At 42.5% G+C, this 17002-nt stretch overlaps 1 protein-coding gene across 1 annotated transcript in view; it reads left to right on the forward strand.

The window, feature by feature from the left end:
• The window catches only part of Cpne4 (copine 4), a 348290-nt gene extending 337617 nt beyond the window's left edge, over positions 1 to 10673 (forward strand). Inside the window, exons 14-15 of the mRNA XM_059267087.1 lie at positions 3016 to 3252; positions 10415 to 10673. Coding sequence (XP_059123070.1) covers positions 3016 to 3252; positions 10415 to 10549 — 372 coding nt within the window. The 3' untranslated portion in view covers positions 10550 to 10673. The remainder of the gene's footprint in view (positions 1 to 3015; positions 3253 to 10414) is intronic.
• Positions 10674 to 17002: the final 6329 nt, after the last annotated feature.

Raw genomic sequence — 17002 nt, forward strand, 5'->3', positions numbered from 1 at the left:
AGGTCATCCTCAGCTGCATAGTATGTTCAAGGCCATCCTGAGATACTAAATTCTGTCTCTCCAGCCCCCAAAATAGATTTTTTTGAAAATGAAACTAAAGACACATTGTTGCCAAAACTGGGCAAGGGGAACTGAGAAAGCCTGTCTCCTCTCCGTTGTTGATAAGAATATCCGAGCAGTCTTTGGAATTCTTGCAGCTTAATTTTAAGAGTAGATGCTTTCAATCCCCCTGGGAGACCAGGGCCTACAAAAGTAAAGGGCCACCTGCACAGAGACAGATGTGGACTCTGTGCTAATACAAGTCAACATGAGGTCATAGCCATCCCTCACAACCCCAGGGCCAGGTGAGTCTGCTCTTAAAGAGACTGAGATAGTCAAAACACAGAACCACCACATGTAAGAAGCCTCTACAAAACTAAAACAAAAACGAACAAGCAGGTAATTGATCCCTCTTGGCTGTGTGGGTGATTTATCCCTTCTCTAGGGGTATCTCCTGTGGTTGAACACTGTGATCTGGGGTCCCTTGTTATTACTAACAAGGGGCATGAGCTTAAACCCCTCAGGCAAAATGTGTCAGGGGATCTTGTAATAGGATTTTTCTCTTTGATATTGTAGAATTCTCCCTGGGTAAAAAATGTCCCTCCATAGACCTCAGGTATATTCATAGATGATGATATTTCACACACAAGCACTTTCCCGGCCTGACTTAGGAATGAGGTGTTGTGACAGCTTTATTTGGAAACTTCCACCTGGTTCAATACAGTCATCTGTAGTTTATTAAGGTTCATACATTAAGCCTTGAAGAAATAGATTCTAGAATGTTCACACTCTCTTGACTCCAGAGAGTTCTTAACTTTTGTTGCTGTTGGGAGTTAGCTTGTTTATGTTCATTCTTGTTCATGTACTAGTCTTTGTAATGCTGAGGACCAAGCCCAAGACTTCACATGCCTGACAAGTACTCCACCAATGAGCTAATACCTACTTGGGAATATTGTGGCGACTGTTAGGAAAGTTCTCTTGGGTTTGGCCTGTGTTTCATCTCCCTAAACCTCTTCCCTCCCATCTCACAGTGAAGCCAGCACAGTGTGCTCATGATGGACAACACCCACACTCACTTCCAAGTGGGACTGCCTGCACCGGCAGGTACAGAGTTTTTGCTCTAATCCCCATCTCAACTGACCCTATGGCAGCCTCTCCACATGGAGAGGGAACAGGGAGGCTGTAAACCAAGGGCCAGGATGCCTTTCACATTTATACTTGGACAATCACCATATTGACACATGACAAGCCCTGCCCCTCTCCTAGCAGAGCTTTCCAGCATCATAGTCCAAAGGAAACGCAGTATAAGTTCTAGATACAATCTTAAATGCTGTAGTAACCACATTTAAAAAATAAAAAGAAACAAGGAGATCCATTTTAATGTCCTTTATGAATAATAAAATCCCAACTAGCCAATATATTATCATTTTAGCATTTGATTCATATAAAATTAGGAATGAAATACTTTGGGTTTGTCTACTAAACTTTAAAATATTTGTATTTTACATTTAACGGCATCTCAATTTGGGTGCTGAGTTATCACAAACATTTGATCTTTATTTAGCTATTATAAGTTGACAGATGAAAAATATCAATTCTTTAATTTGATTTGTTCTAAGCATACTTTAAAAATGTTCAATAACTGAATTGGGTATCTATTTTTTTATCTAAAATTCAGCTCCTCTCTTATTCTGGCCACATTTGAAAGGCTCAGTATTTTCATGAGGTTGGTAACTACTACGATGGACAGCACAGCTGTAGATGTCCGAAGATCCTCAAGCTGAAGGAGATCATACATAATATTTCTTGTCTTTTGAGAAATAAAGAAGCTGAGACCAATGCATATAGAATATTTCAGGTCGCACAGAATAAGGCTTGGAAGGCAGTTCTCCTGACTCCCAGTCTCCTGCTTTCTACTTACCCTGAGCTTTGTAATAATCAGAAAGATTATTATTATTATAATTAAGCTGCAATTGCTGTGCCTCCATTCATCATGACCTTAAGCCTTTAGGGCTACCCTGCAGAGGCTCCAAACGTGTCTGTTGTTGAGCTGAAGCCCAGATCAGATACGTATTAGCTGAGAACCTGGAAAGATATGGAGGCAAAAAGGGTCTTGAGGTCTTTCTAAAGTCAATAGGAAGACAGGGAGAACAGATAGGCTGGAAGGATGGGAGATCATCTAGCAGGTAAACCCTGGAAGACACAGTATCCTAAGTGGAGTGGTGATGAATGGTGAGCAGCTCTGGTTTGGTTGTGAACAAGGTAAACTAAAGTGAAGTTGATGTGAGGGTTAGCAGACCTGGCGAAGCTCAGGATTTGACAGTCCAGGAGTGTAGACATAACTGTCATCCAGAGCCAAAACCACCAGCCTATTTGGGAGAGTAACCAAAGCGATGGATAAGAATAAATAAATATTAAAGGAGACAGAACCTTTGGGATTGGTGGAGGGTAGCTTGGAATCTGCTTTGGAGAGCCTTTGAGGAAAGAATCCTACATTTTGAAATGTGAGTCATCAGGGAATGACTCAAGAAGCTTTGTGTACAGAAAACACAAACAGCCTGGTTTTTTTGCTCAATGAGTTGGGTTATTAATTTTAGTTTCACATATAGGATATTATTTTTATTAGTAAAATTTTATCTTTGTGCATATTATTTATGGAAATGCTATAATATATGAAATATGCTTCAAAAATAATGCAAAGTAGGTAAGCGTGGACAGTAAATAAAGCAAGATTGACTATAGGCTGATAATTGTTGATGCCCAGTAATGAGCCCACAGATGTGCCCAGGCTATTTTGGTTTTGCTTTACATTTTTCTTAATAAAAAGTTAAAGAAACAAACAAAAATGTCTATTGTCCCTCCTGCTATGGTCGCTCTGTAAGGAGGTCACCTCGATATAGATATTTATCTGATACTGTATTGTCATTTTCTCCCCCACCTCGTCCCTCATCTTCACCTGTCATCTGACTCCTGAAGCAATACTTCATCCTGCTGATCCTGACAGATGGTGTCATCACAGACATGGCTGACACCCGGGAGGCCATCGTCCATGCCTCCCACCTCCCCATGTCAGTCATCATCGTGGGAGTAGGCAACGCTGACTTCAGTGACATGCAGATGCTGGATGGCGATGACGGAATTCTAAGGTCACCCAAGGGAGAGCCTGTCCTTCGAGACATCGTCCAGTTTGTGCCCTTCCGGAACTTCAAACACGTATGCATAGACATCATGGGGGCATCCTCACATCTCCCACATGTCCACCAATGTTGGTAGTGACCTGTTATTCTTGAAGCAGTAACAGCAGACCCTGTCTAGGCTGAACAATTCCTATAGGAAGGATACACAGATCATAACTATTTGGGGAAAGGAGCATACATTGAGTTATAGATAAGAAGGTGTGGACACTATAATTGCCAAAATTTTGCAAATGCTTGTCTTCACTCATGAAGTTTAGGACCTCTGGTTCCTTCAGGGTTGCCATAGACAGTTGGGCAGCTTGCTCAGGGATGCCTGAAAAAGGAGCAAGGATAAGTTGAAATTTAGCCTGGCCCTACCTGTCAGAAGATTGCCTGTTTGTTCTTTGCAGAAGGATAGACGCTTAAGTCATCTCTGTACAGTGAACAGCATTGGTGATTTAGTCTGCTCACTCAGGAACAAGATGATCAAGCTAAGAAATAACGAATATAAAGGTAGTGTAATGTGGTCAGTGAGGGGAGAAAATACTGGAACAAGCTTGTCAAAGCAGACTGGTTCATGATCAAGAACATGCAAGCTTATAGTCTTTGAATCATTTCTCTGCTAGAGAGAAATCACCAATAGCCTTAGTTTGTACAGTTCTGGGTTATCATCCATAGTAAACAGTAAAGCAGAGTCATATTTTCCAATTGGCTTGAGCAAACCCTCTAGATTGGTAGTTCTCAACCTTTCTAAAGTTGTGACCCTTTAATTCAGTTCCTCATGTTGTGGTGACCCTCAACCATAAAATTATCTTCATTGCTACTTCATAACTGGAATTTTGCTACTGTTATTAATCATAATGTAAATATCTGTGTTTTCCAATGGTATTAGGCAATATCTGTAAAAAGGTTGCTTGACCCTCAAAGGGGTCATGACCTACAGGTTGAGAACCACTGCTCTAGGTAATACTCTAGTATGATGTTGAGAAAGTTCTCATAACACTCTACCCACACCTCCAATTCAGGGATAATTATTAAGTCCTTAGATGAAGAAGTACATTGGAATTTCCACAACCCCCCCCCAATGAAGCTGAGATAGCCAACATGAAGTCTTTCTTGGGTTCAGAGATGCCCAAACTATGTCTGGGAGACCGTGAAAGTATTGTAGATGGCCACAGAGAGTCTCCTGTATCCTTTAATTTGTAGGCCCTTGTAAACATTGCCAATAGTGGAGCACATCCCCAGCCCCTGCTTTCCACTACAGCCCTGGATTCTGCTCTGCTGCTTACTGCCACCATTCCAGAGGGAGGAGCCAGATATGAGCTCCTAGCAGGAGGAACTACCCCAAGTCTTCAGTGTCCTTTACAGTTTCTCCTCTGTCACCTGTACCATGAAAGCACAAATGTGAGTGTGTCCCTTCTGGAAACATTCCTGTTAGCTTCTACAGCAGCCCCTTCAGATGTGGGGTTCCATTGCTATTGAGATCAGAGAGAGGGAGGCACATTGCCATACCATTGAATGTAGTATCTCCCCCACTGGACGCTTATTTGGAAAAGCCATTCTGCTCCAAAGACTCTCACTCAAATGAATTTCCAACATTCTTCACAGCCAGTTTCTCAGCTGTGTCCAAGCACACCAAATACAATTTGGGCTGGCTCTGGGACCTCAGCCACACTAGTACTAGCCATCTCAGCAACAGAGATATTCTCCTGTGCTCTCTAGGCAGGGCTGCCTGCACCTCTGTCTTTCTGTGACAGCTTTCCAGCAGTCATTCAGATCTAGCAACTGCCACACAGCTTCAGCTGAACCCTAGATTCCATGACCTGTCCAACCTCTGAGAGAAGAGACTGTACACTCCAGAGCTCCTTGAATCTGTCCGTTATCATAAGGCAATGTGATCACTAGTCTCTTTTTAAAGAGGGACACCGTGTAATTAAAATCATTGAGCAAGCAGGAAATCAATGCCCTGCTGCAGAGCTGAGTGTAGAGGGCATTTTCAAGTAGCAGCAAAGGCTGATCTCACCACAAGATCTCCAGGCAGTGCTGTGGAGGAAGAGTAACTGCCCCAGCATCCATCCCGTCTTCCACTTTCCCATGGAGAAAGTTTCTAAAGAAAAGTACCCAAGGCTCCCCAAGCTCTCAAGTTGTCTGCTGTGGACAGCAAAGTGTGGCATCAGAAAGGCCTTGCATTTTTCTCGTGGATGGTATGCTGAGGCAGGCACAATTTGCTGCATCTGTGTCACGTGACACTCTCTGCTTCCTGATGTGTCCGAGGTAGAGGGAAGGCTGTTCTTAAAGACTTTCCTGGCCTTCCACACACAGGCCAAATAAAAGTAACTGCACCACCACCAAGTTGACATTAACCATCACACTGCCCATCATATGACATAAGAGCAATGTCATCAAGCCACAAAAGGTGTTAACCTCTATCAAGCTTCCTACTAATCCTCAGATTAGTAGGAGTATTTACTGCACAAGGCACACACTAGGAACATTGGCTCCTCATCCAGCATGGCTCCCAGAGAAGCCTAACTATGGCAGCAAGGGAACAAAGAAAAGACAGACATACAGACATAGAGACACATAGAGAAGTTGGGGTGGGTTGGCCTTGGCTCTCTGGTGGAAGCCACAGCACCCCTGAAGCAACTGAACAAGAAGATAGGTTTAGGTAATCAGACTCAGTAGGGTGCAGACTTCAGGCTATAAATATGGTGCAGGGAGCTATGGTGGGCATTTTCTGTACATACTATCAACATCCTCATTCATACCTGAAGAAGGTTTTGCCATCCCTCTGAGCCTCCCCTGGGGAACGCTTTGCCATTCCCGTGGGACTGAGGCATTGGAATCCTTTACATAGTCATACCCATGTCAACAATGCACATTGACTCAGGACTTCACACACTCAGGGGTCCTCTGCTCCCCACACACTGGAACCCTAGTGTTTTAATAAAGCATGAGTCCAGGCTTTGGAGAATTTTCTAGAGACTTGCATATTTAGGACAAGGATATCAGCAGAAAATCCATATGCTAAGCAACCCATGGGTGGATGAGGTTAAGTTACAGTTGTGTCCAGTGTGTGTGTGTGTGTGTGTGTGTGTGTGTTATATGTTTGTATGTATACATATGTGCATATATACATAAGTAGGTATGTAAGTGTATATGGAGGCCAGGCATTGACATCAGGGGTTTGCCTCTAGCACTTCCCACCTTACATTTTGAGATAGAGTCTCTGACTGAACCCAAGCTCAATGACTTGGCACCCAATGAACCCCAAGGACCTGCTTGTTGCCCTCCCAACACCACAGCCCCAGCACTTCAATTAGAAGTGCACAGGAGTATGTATACCCAGATGTTTAGTGAGTGCTGGGGACCCAAATTCAGGTCCTCATGCTTGTGTGGCAAGCACTTATTCACAGAACCATCTCACCAGCTCTGTCCAACATTTTGACATTGCAACATGATGTTATGATCTACAGTTTATGTCTGAGAACCATGCCATTGAATTCCAAAAACAACTGCAAGGGAAAAATCCTCCTAATTTTAAGTCAGTTTGTTGCTTTAGTTGGATTGCCTTCATCCCTGTCCTCAGCTGTATGCAGCTCCATGTGGCCCGCAGCTCACAGGTCTTACACCCTTCAAATGACTTCAGAGAGAGACAGACTCACGAAGAAAGCCTTACAGCTTAAGCTAGGCATTGGCAGAAAAAAAATGGAGGATTTTTGACAGGGACTGAAGGGGAATTAGAAACAAGGGAATTGTCCCATGAGAGAATTGCCTCAACCAGGACAAGGACACAGTGTCCCTCATATGTGCTGTGCACTCCCAGCCTCTCTGGGGTGACACTGGCAGAGCACTGGGAGCATTTTCACCTACCTTATCTTCATGGATTCCAAATTAGATTTTGAAAAGCATTTCATTATCCAAACTAATCTACTCAGAATTCAATAAGCCATAAATAATAGGGAGATGAGGAGCGGATATTTCACACACACCAGTAACCCATGAGTTGCCTCTCTTTTGCTGCTCTACATGGTAACACAGTGCTTTAAAACACATAGGCACATGCTTTGAGATATGTGGCTCTGGGCAGCTTATTTAACCTCTCAGTGACACAGACTTTCAGTAAGATAAGGCAAATGCTACAGATACATTGGATGGCAGAAGGGGGAGTTTAGGTACCATGCCCAATCCATGGAAATGGTTAGTGTATACTGTCCATATTACTGTTATTGACAATGGATTTTGTGTTTTGGCTTTTTTTTTCCATCCAACTCTTGTTCCTACAGCTATGTGCATGCACCAGCACAAATATGCAAGGCGGGGTGTGGGGGGAGCTCCCTTAGGAACAGTGCTTTCTAATGCACCAGTGCCACTAACCACGTGTGGACATTTGCATTCAGATTCATTAAAATTGGGGCTAGAGACATGACTCGATCCATAAAGTGCTTACCGTGCAGACGTTAGGACCTGAGTTCAATCTCTAGTATCTATGTACATGTATTCAGGGCAGACCACATGGGATTGCATAACCTACTGGGGAGCTCATCCCTGGAGAAAACTGATTGTCCTTCTCTCAACAGCCATTAATTGCCTGTAGTTCTTTGACCCGTCCCGCGGGCCAGGTTATTTGATGAGACCCGAGGAGGCACCTCCTGAAAGATCAATGGGGGCGAGAGAGAAAGGAGACCAGGCGCGTAAAGGAAGACAAAGTCAGTCTGAGTTGCGTCAAGGTCTTGTTTATTGCAAGGGGAGTCAGGCTTATATATGCTAGGAGCTAGGAGAAGTAGATAGGGGTATGGAAAGTTACTAGGAGGAAGTTAGGGTAAGGTAGGGTTCAGGGAAAGGTCTCTTTGTTCCAGGGCCTGATCAACGGACCATACAGCAAACCATTATGTTTCAGGGAGTCGATCAAAAGGTACATACATACTGTGGTCTTGTTGAAAAATGGTTGCTATTGAAACTGTTAACGGAAAATTGGGTACACAGCTTTTTCCCATGAGAATCAGTTAGGCTACTTGGCTCCTGACAGTTCTTCATCTAGGGACAGGGCCTTCTGAGATTCCCCCTGTTCACTGGCTTGTCAATTGGCATTGACCTTCAGCTCCTGTTTAGGCGACCATATTGTTGAGATTTTAGTAGTACAGATCCCCTCTCATATATAAAAGACACTGTCTCAGCAGACCCTCTGGTCCACTGGTTCTTTTGTTTGTTTTGTTTTCAAGACAGAGTTTCTCTGTGTAGCTTTTGTGCCTGTCCTGGATCTCGCTCTGTAGACCAGGCTGGTCTCAAACTCATAGAGATCTGCCTGCCTCTGCCTCCCGAATGCTGGATTTAAAGGCATGCACCACCACCTCCTGGCTCCACTGATTCTTATAATCTTTCCAAACCCTCATCTAAGACATTCCCTGAGAGTTGGGTATAGAGATTGTGTTGTGATTATATCAACTAAGCCTGGGCACCAGCTGTTCTTCACATTTTGACCAGTTATGACTTTCTGTAACTGAAGGCTGCAAGAAGGAACTTCTTTGATGAGGAGTGAGCAAACTTATTCTTAGGTAACTACATATTAGGGATTGTGACTCAGACAACTCCTTTCTTGATTGATTCAGTAGTGTGAAAATCAGCCCTTTATAGGCTCCTTTGATGGTTCCTCACAATGATAAAAGAGCCATTAGCAGGAATCACAGTCTCATTCAAGGAAAAAGGAAGAGGAAAATGGAGCCAATCAGGCCTGTCTCCTGCAAGCAGGAAGTAAAGACTTCCAAAAATTCACCTAGGAAATTTCTCCTTATATCTATAGGGCAAAATTGGGTCACATGGCCATCCCTAGATGTAGGGAAAGCTAGGAAATCAAGTCAATTTTGGCCTTCTAAGCTTTCTAACCAGGGGGAGGTTGGAGATGAATTTTGTTTCTGCCCCCATGTATGCATGGACCATGGTCTAAGCCCAACCAATCATTTGTAAAGTAAAAGAGTGTCTGCAGGCCAGATTCGCTGCAATACCTTCAGACCATTAGGGTTCAAAACTCGGCATGATGTTTCTGGATCTTTCAGATATCTTATTTTCATACTCTGTTATACAGAGTGGCTTCTGTTTCCTTTTTGTTTTGCTTCTGAGATTGGGGCTAGTGTTGAATGGTTTGAGAAAGAGAAGATTAGAAACATGGTCCCCCGACCCTTAGGGCAGCTCTTCTTCCTTGGAAGTATTTGTTAATTGGTCAACCTCCCAATTCCTTCAGTAGCAATTACTGAGGCTCAGACTATTGAAACTGCTTGCCCAGGGCTTGTGCAGTCAGTACTAAAGGTCAGACCCAGGAGTCAGGTCTAGCTCTCTATGACTCCAAGGTCTAACCATGTACTTGACCTCAACCATTCTCTGCTGCAGAATCAGTACCACAGGGACATTCAAGATCCTGACTCCAAGCTAATTTTCTAACTAAATGACTACAGAACTCACTCCCACTACCATCCATGCCCAACACACACACACACACACACACACACACACACACACACACACACACACGAGCATGAACTCTTCCTTCAACACCATCAGATGCCTTACTGTCTTTAGAATCATCAAATGCCCTTCCCCTCTCCCTTCCTTGAATTTTAAACATATGCCCAAGTGAAATATTGTTTCCTCTTGGAGGTGTGCTGTCTAAGATAAGATGTCTTGGAGGTATGCTTCTAAGATAACTTTGTCTCACACTGTTTGTGACTTTCTATAACAGTATACCTCAGATTTCAGTAGGAATCACCAGGGCATCTTGTTAAAATACAGGTCTACATTCAGGAGTACTGGCTTCATTCTAAGCATCTACACTGATAGGAAGCATCAGTGTAATGTGATATCTATTGCTGGTGAGTGGCATTTACATCATGTTAGCCTGTGAGAATTGTTCAGTTTGGCCATGCTAAGTCCCCTAACATGATTTCTACTCTTTTGGTAGTTCTGCTACTTCTGGCATAGTGACTGGAACATGTTTAAAACTGAATGAAAGTCTAAAGAAAATAAAAACCTGCAGAAAAATTCGTCTTCAGATGTGAATTTACATTTGCAGACCTAGAACAAGGACATTGAGTGGACAAATGGCTGGGTGACCTAGGGAATGAGACTAGCCGCTGAGAGCAGGGCTCAGATCTTTGAGTCAGAGTCTGCATCTGCTTCAAGTCACAGTCATTTCTTCTTCCCTGCAGGCATCTCCAGCAGCCCTTGCAAAGAGTGTGTTGGCTGAAGTCCCAAATCAAGTCGTGGACTATTACAATGGTAAAGGGATTAAACCAAAGTGTTCATCGGAAGTGTATGAGTCTTCCAGGACACTGGCACCATGAATTCCAAACTTTTACAGAGTTCTGAAGCACTGTTCGCTAATATTTACTACTTCTATTCCTGTACTTAAAAAAAAAAATAACGATAATATACATTTAAAGATAGCACGTTTCAGTGATTTTTAACTAACTGACTTTTTTTTTGTTTTGCATGTGTAGCCCCAAGGCCTGATCTGTATTGTTAAAGACTTTTTACAATGAAATACAGTCATGACATACTCTTTACAGCATGTTGCCTTGAACTAAAATGGTATATGTATCCATTTTTATACTGGTTTGTTGAAATTTTGCTAAATTTCTTATTATCTTTACACTGTAAAGCATTTTGAAACATTTCTTGAACGTTGATAGCCGAAACGTATTTGGCTTAATCTCCTATAGGATGAGAGACTTTTCCAAATGGCAGATGCATGGACTGTATTTTGCATGTTTAAAAAATAATAAAAAATAATCCTACACTGTTTTTGCAGTTGTTATCTATAATCCCTCCCTGCTGAGAATGGCCTCTCTATTAAATAAATTTACCTACCTAGAGGTAGCCTTTTTGAAGTGGATCTGGGTCATTTAGCCCAGTGCCCATGTTTACACACTACTGTATACACAAATTCCCTGGGAATCTTGTTCTAATGGAGCTTTTTAATTCAGGGCCTGAGGTTCTGCATGTCTCACAAGGTCCCATGTAATGCTAATGCATTCCTTGCACTTCACAAGGACCAGTGAGGTTCTGAACTTCAAGGCTTTCACAACAGAGATCATCCCAAACAGGGCAGCTCTTAGCCTGCTTGCCAATGGCACCTCTTCCCTTCCAGTAGCACACAGGGCTGGCCCATCTCTGAGGCGAGGCTAGAAAGTAATGAGACTGATTCCAGAAGCTGAACACCTCATGTCAGTCTCACTGCTTTATAGTCACACCTCTTCCTCAACCCAGACTAAGGAGCGCTCCTTCTGGCTTGCTCCTGCTTGGCTAAAAGAGGCACTACAGCTCGCTGCATGGATGGTTCCAGTTCCTAGAAATGATTTCCCAAGATTCTTCCTTGGATCTTGAATGGAATCTTGTCCATGCCAAATAGCAACATGGCTCCCCAGGTTTCTGTTCTACTCACTTGATCTTTGAGCTCAGTGTTGGGGCATCTTTTGGCCTCTTTTCTCACTTCTGAGTGTAACCTCCATGAGTAGAAATGACTGTGTAGGGCGGGAGTGTTTGGTCTATCTTTTGGCCTCTTTTCTCACTTCTGAGTGTAACCTCCATGAGTAGAAATGACTGTGTAGGGCGGGAGTGTTTGGTCTGAATCTAAGTTAGTCTTGGACCAAAACAATGACTTGTTTTTGCTTTTCTGATCATCTCTTGGAGAAATGGACAAATGTTTTATATGCTACAAAAAAGCACAAATGAAACTTAGTTTTGGTCAGAAAAATGGTGAAGTACATCCAAAGCAAAAGAAACATTTTGTTGGGATAGGTTTTTGGGGGGAGGGGGGCAGTAGTAATTAATGAAGCAAATCAAATGTCTTGTACAATTTCCAGAGTTATAATTATAGATCCTAATCTTGCAAATACATGTCAACCAAATGCATAACATTTTTGGGAATGATGGTTTAAAAAAATGTAAGACTGAAAAAGAGTCATAAATGTTTAAATTGTATTGTTTTCTGAATAAATTGGGTACTTACAGAATTTTTTTTCTAAGCGTTGTGGTCTTGTTCCTCTTTTCAAAGCAACCTCCTGCCAGTGAGGTGTATATTTCACATGATTGAGGGGACGTCAGAGGAAGATTGGTGCTTCCATTGCAGACCCAAAATTGAAAGAGTTAAGTTCTGTATTAGAGAACTACCTAATGACCGTTTCTAACCCCGAACCAGTGTATGAATGTCTGTGTCTATGTACCTGGTATAAGGAAGCACTCAGTAGATGTTTAGTCCATGCAGAGGTGAACAATAAAATGAGTGAATAAACAAATAGTTTTGTCAGTGTGGCCTCTGATCGATCTCTGACCTGTAATAGATTTAATAAGTAGGTTAAGCGTTTATGAGCACCATGTCCATGAGCACCATGATATGATGTACCATGCCATGCTCTGATATCTGCTGAGATGTTACCACTCAGTCCATACTCCCTGGGATTCTGAGCTGGTAAGGACAGAGTCCAATTTGCCTGCCAAAACTTTTAGGTGGTTTCCTTCCCTTTTCATAGTCAGACTCAAGTTCAGCTCCAAAGAATAATAAAAATATCACCTAACAATCACTTAAGGTATTTATCTCAAGTTGCTAAAACAAGATCCCATAAACACAGTAGTTTAAATAGCAGAATTTTTTTCTCATGGTTTTGAAGTCCAGGAAGTCCAATCAAGGTGCCAGCCCTTTGGGCCCTCTCTTTCTCACTCACAGTTAGACATCATCTTGCTTTATCCTCGGTGATACAGAAAATAGAATTCTTTGGTCTATTCGTACAAGAACACTAATCCCACTACAAGAATTCCATCCTCATTACTCAGCCACCCCCCAAAGTCTCTACCTGTTAATAGCACCATAGGGACATCAGATCTTCCAATGTGAATTGTGGAAAGGCACAAACATCTATTCTACAACAAGAAGAGACTGTAAGGGACACTGTTCGAATTTCTTATCTTGTACAATCTCATTCAATCTCTCCAGCATCCTGAGATAGATAGTATCAGCTTCTCCATGAAGAGTAGAAATTGCATTTTACCCGTTCCTGCACCCATCTCCCAGTACAGGTCTTTTTGAGGATATACCTTCTAAATGGAGAACTCACAAACAGACCCTCTACTGAAACTAGGTGGGACAGAGTCAGCTCTTCAGGCCCTGGTGACAATTTGGCTAAATCTCATCTGCTGGAATAAGTATACAGAGGAGCCTGGGGAGCTGAGCCCTCCATCCTGGGGGCCAATTACTGTTCTCTTTTATGAAAGTGGTCCAAAAATCAGATATAAAACCTCACCATTGATATCCCCTGACTCTCTTTTTAATCCTCACCTACCGAAGGCAGCATCCTTTTTATGACCAGTTTTAGCAGGCAAAAAGAAACAAAAGAACATACACGTATGTGTATATGATGTAGGTAAAATATACACATATTTTACACACACATTGATGTGCTTGGGGATGGAGGAAAAGAGGATGTGCAAAAAGAGTCAACATGACCCCAAAGGAGCTTGGTATTGACAATATGTGTACGGCCAGAACAGAAAGGGCACACATTTAATACTTGAATACACTTTAATAATTTGTTTGGCATAGGTAAAGCTAGCCCTAGGATTCTGCCCTTATCAAATAAGCAAGCTGATATTAATTAAAACAAGATTCTTTACTCCAAGCGGAGCCCCACCCCCTTTTTAACTGAAATGAGCTGGCTTCTGGCAGGCACCTGTTTCTGACCACCCAGAATGGAAGCTTTGGCTTTGAGGCAAATGTAGAAATAAAGGATTTCCATTGACAATGTGAAATACACAAACAGAGTCAAAGGAAGAAATCCAGCAAGGAAGTGTACCGCCAGCAAAGCCAAGGCAGCACGGTTACCTCTGCTTTCAGTGCCCACGTGGTTTTCAGCATAGCACGTTCTAAAATACTTTCCTTTGACTGACAGGTGCAGCAGCACAATGTTGGAGAATTTTAGTGAAATGAAATAGGTCAAAGGAAGAACGAGCAAGAAGTCAGGGAAACAAGATTTTGGAAAAATTAACTCAAAACAGAGGGATACTGTCACCAGACTAGAAATGTTCATGGCTGTCCTTAGCAAAGCCAGGATTTGAATAATGGATACTCTGAAGCCTGAACCCAAACCCCATCTCTACCCTCTTGGCGCTGTACTAATCCGTGGCTATATTAATAGCAGATCATTAGGAAATCTGTAAGAAAGTGAGTAAAGTGCTTGCCATGTGAGCAAGGGCCTGAGTTCAAATCCACAGAACCTACTTGAAGTCAGACATGGCAGTTTGTGTCTGTAATCACACTTCTGCTGTGAGATGAGAGGCCGAGAGGGAAGAATCCTCACAGCTCACATGCTAGCTCTCTTGCTGTGCACATCAACAAACAGTGGGAGACCTTGTCTCCAAGTGGATGATGAAGACTGACACCCCAAGTTGTCTTCCAACATTGCGTGCACACACCTACATCCACAGATATGAACATACACTCACGCATATGCACATTCCAGACACACAGAGATTTTTTAAGAAAACAGACCATTGCCCCAAATTTGGAAATATCTCTCTCATCTGAGGATGTCATCTTCCTCTCATAGGCTCCCTACCCCGTTGGGGAGGTGTCAGTAGATCCTCAGGATACTACCAGCTCTCCCCACTGTCTACCCACCAAGGATACGGTATAGATCGTACACGTTTATGGATGCTTCCAGGAGCTGAGCAAGCCCTGTGAGTAATGCAGGATGTCCAGAGTGGAGAGTAAAAATGGAGGGCAATGGGAAAGCATGTGTCCAGAAGAGGGCAGCCACTACACAGCTCTGGGGACCAAGCAGAAATGTGGACCTAGTGCAGACTGTCCATCCGCCTTTTCAAAATAATTGAAAACTCTAGTTTTTTGCATGAAACCCTTTAATATTGCATATTAAAAGCACATGCCAGTTTAACAATTTTCAAAACAATACAGGATCCTAATTGTATCAGTCAAAAGAAAATAACTGTGTTTAAGATGGCTCTGAGGAACTAATTTGGCACAACGGAGTCAACTGGCCCCCTCCCCGTCCGGTCTTACAACTCTTGAGAACCATTAGTGTTTTTTTCTGAGTTTGTGTCTGTGATATTTGTTGTATTGGAAGTTGAAACTGGAAGTCAAACATGGTGGTACCCACCTGGAATCCCAGCAGTCAAGACACAGATCCATGAAGATGAAGAGTTCTAGGCTATCTAGCACATTTGAGGCCTGTCTGAGCTACATGAGACTCGGTTTAAAAAAAAAAAAGGCGAGGGGGGACATTGATACTGAAAATGTATTAAGTAGCAATAGTCAGTTCATTATATGTTATCATCAATAAATGTTTAAAGGCCTGGAGAGATAGGCTCAGTGGTTAAAGAGCTTAGCAAGTGCTATGTAAGTTTGAGGACCAGAGTTCAGATCCCCAGAACCAACATCAATGCCAGGTAGCTATGGAAGCAGACCTATAAATCAACCCTCTGTAAGTGGAAATGGGGGATTCCCATAGCAAACTGGCAAATGAGACTGGCCATATTGGGTTTGATTGAGAAACTCTGCCTCAAAGAATAAGGTGGAAGAGCTATCAAGAGTGATTCCTAGCCAGGCAGTGGTGGCACATGCCTTTAGGAGGCAGCAGCAGGAATATCTTTGTGAGTTTGAGGCCAGTGTGGTCTGCAGAGCAAGTTCCAGGACAGCCAAGACTACACAGAGAAACCCTGTCTCAAAAAAAAGAGTGATTCCTAATACCAACCTCAGATTCCCCCAAACACACACATGTGTGAGCATCCCCAAAACACACCCAGGCCCACACACGTGCATATACCATATACACACGTACACACATATATGAAAATGGAAAAAGTAAGTAAAAATTATATTTTTATTTAAAACTATTTTCAAAAGAAAATAGAACTATAATGATAGTCTTTTAATTTTGTAACTCTTCAGTGTTTTTCTCATCTTATCAATTTTTTTCTTTTATTTTTATAAGCACATAATAGTGGAACATATTCATGTGGTGCAGTGTGATGTTTCAATACATTGTAGGATGACTAAATCATGGCAATGAGCATATCCATCACTTTGAATGTTTATTCTACACTGGAATAGTGTTCAGTCTAAAATATTAAATTCTGTCCTTTGAGACAAAGTAGGCTAATTTGGAGGAAGTTATGTCAATTGACATAAGCCAGACAAAGAAAGACAAATGCCACATGATCTCACTGACTGTAGAATCTAACACAGGTGTCTCTCAGAAGCGGGGGATGGTAGAAAGGTTGGGGAGGTAGGTTAGTCAGCAAGGGAAATGATGCTCTGGCTGGAATACAGCACTGAAAATCACAAACTGCCTGTATCTTATGAGTTTCTATTGCTGTGGTAGAACACCCTTGGGGTAGAAGGGATCTATTTCAGATTACAACTCTTAAGTCACACTCCATCACTGAGAGAGTCAGTGTAGAGACTTCTGGCAGGAACCTGGGGGCAGGAACTGAAGTAGATACCACGGAGGAGAGCTGCTTTCTGGCTTGCTCTCCATGGCTTGTTCAGCTTGGCTTCTTGTACAACCCAGGACCATCATCTGTCCAGTGATGGCACGGCCCCAAAGCCTGCCATTATCAATCATTAACCAAGAAAATGCCCCCCAAAATTTGCCTACAGGCCAAGCTGATGGAGGCAATTTCTTAATTGATGTCCCTATTTTTAACTTTCGGTTTTAATCAATCATTTTATTTTTCCATTTCATTCAGTGTCAATCTATGGTAATGTTTGTAAAAACAGAACATGA

Source organism: Peromyscus eremicus, chromosome 7 (genome assembly GCF_949786415.1).
Source record: "Peromyscus eremicus chromosome 7, PerEre_H2_v1, whole genome shotgun sequence".
Lineage (NCBI taxonomy): Eukaryota > Metazoa > Chordata > Mammalia > Rodentia > Cricetidae > Peromyscus > Peromyscus eremicus.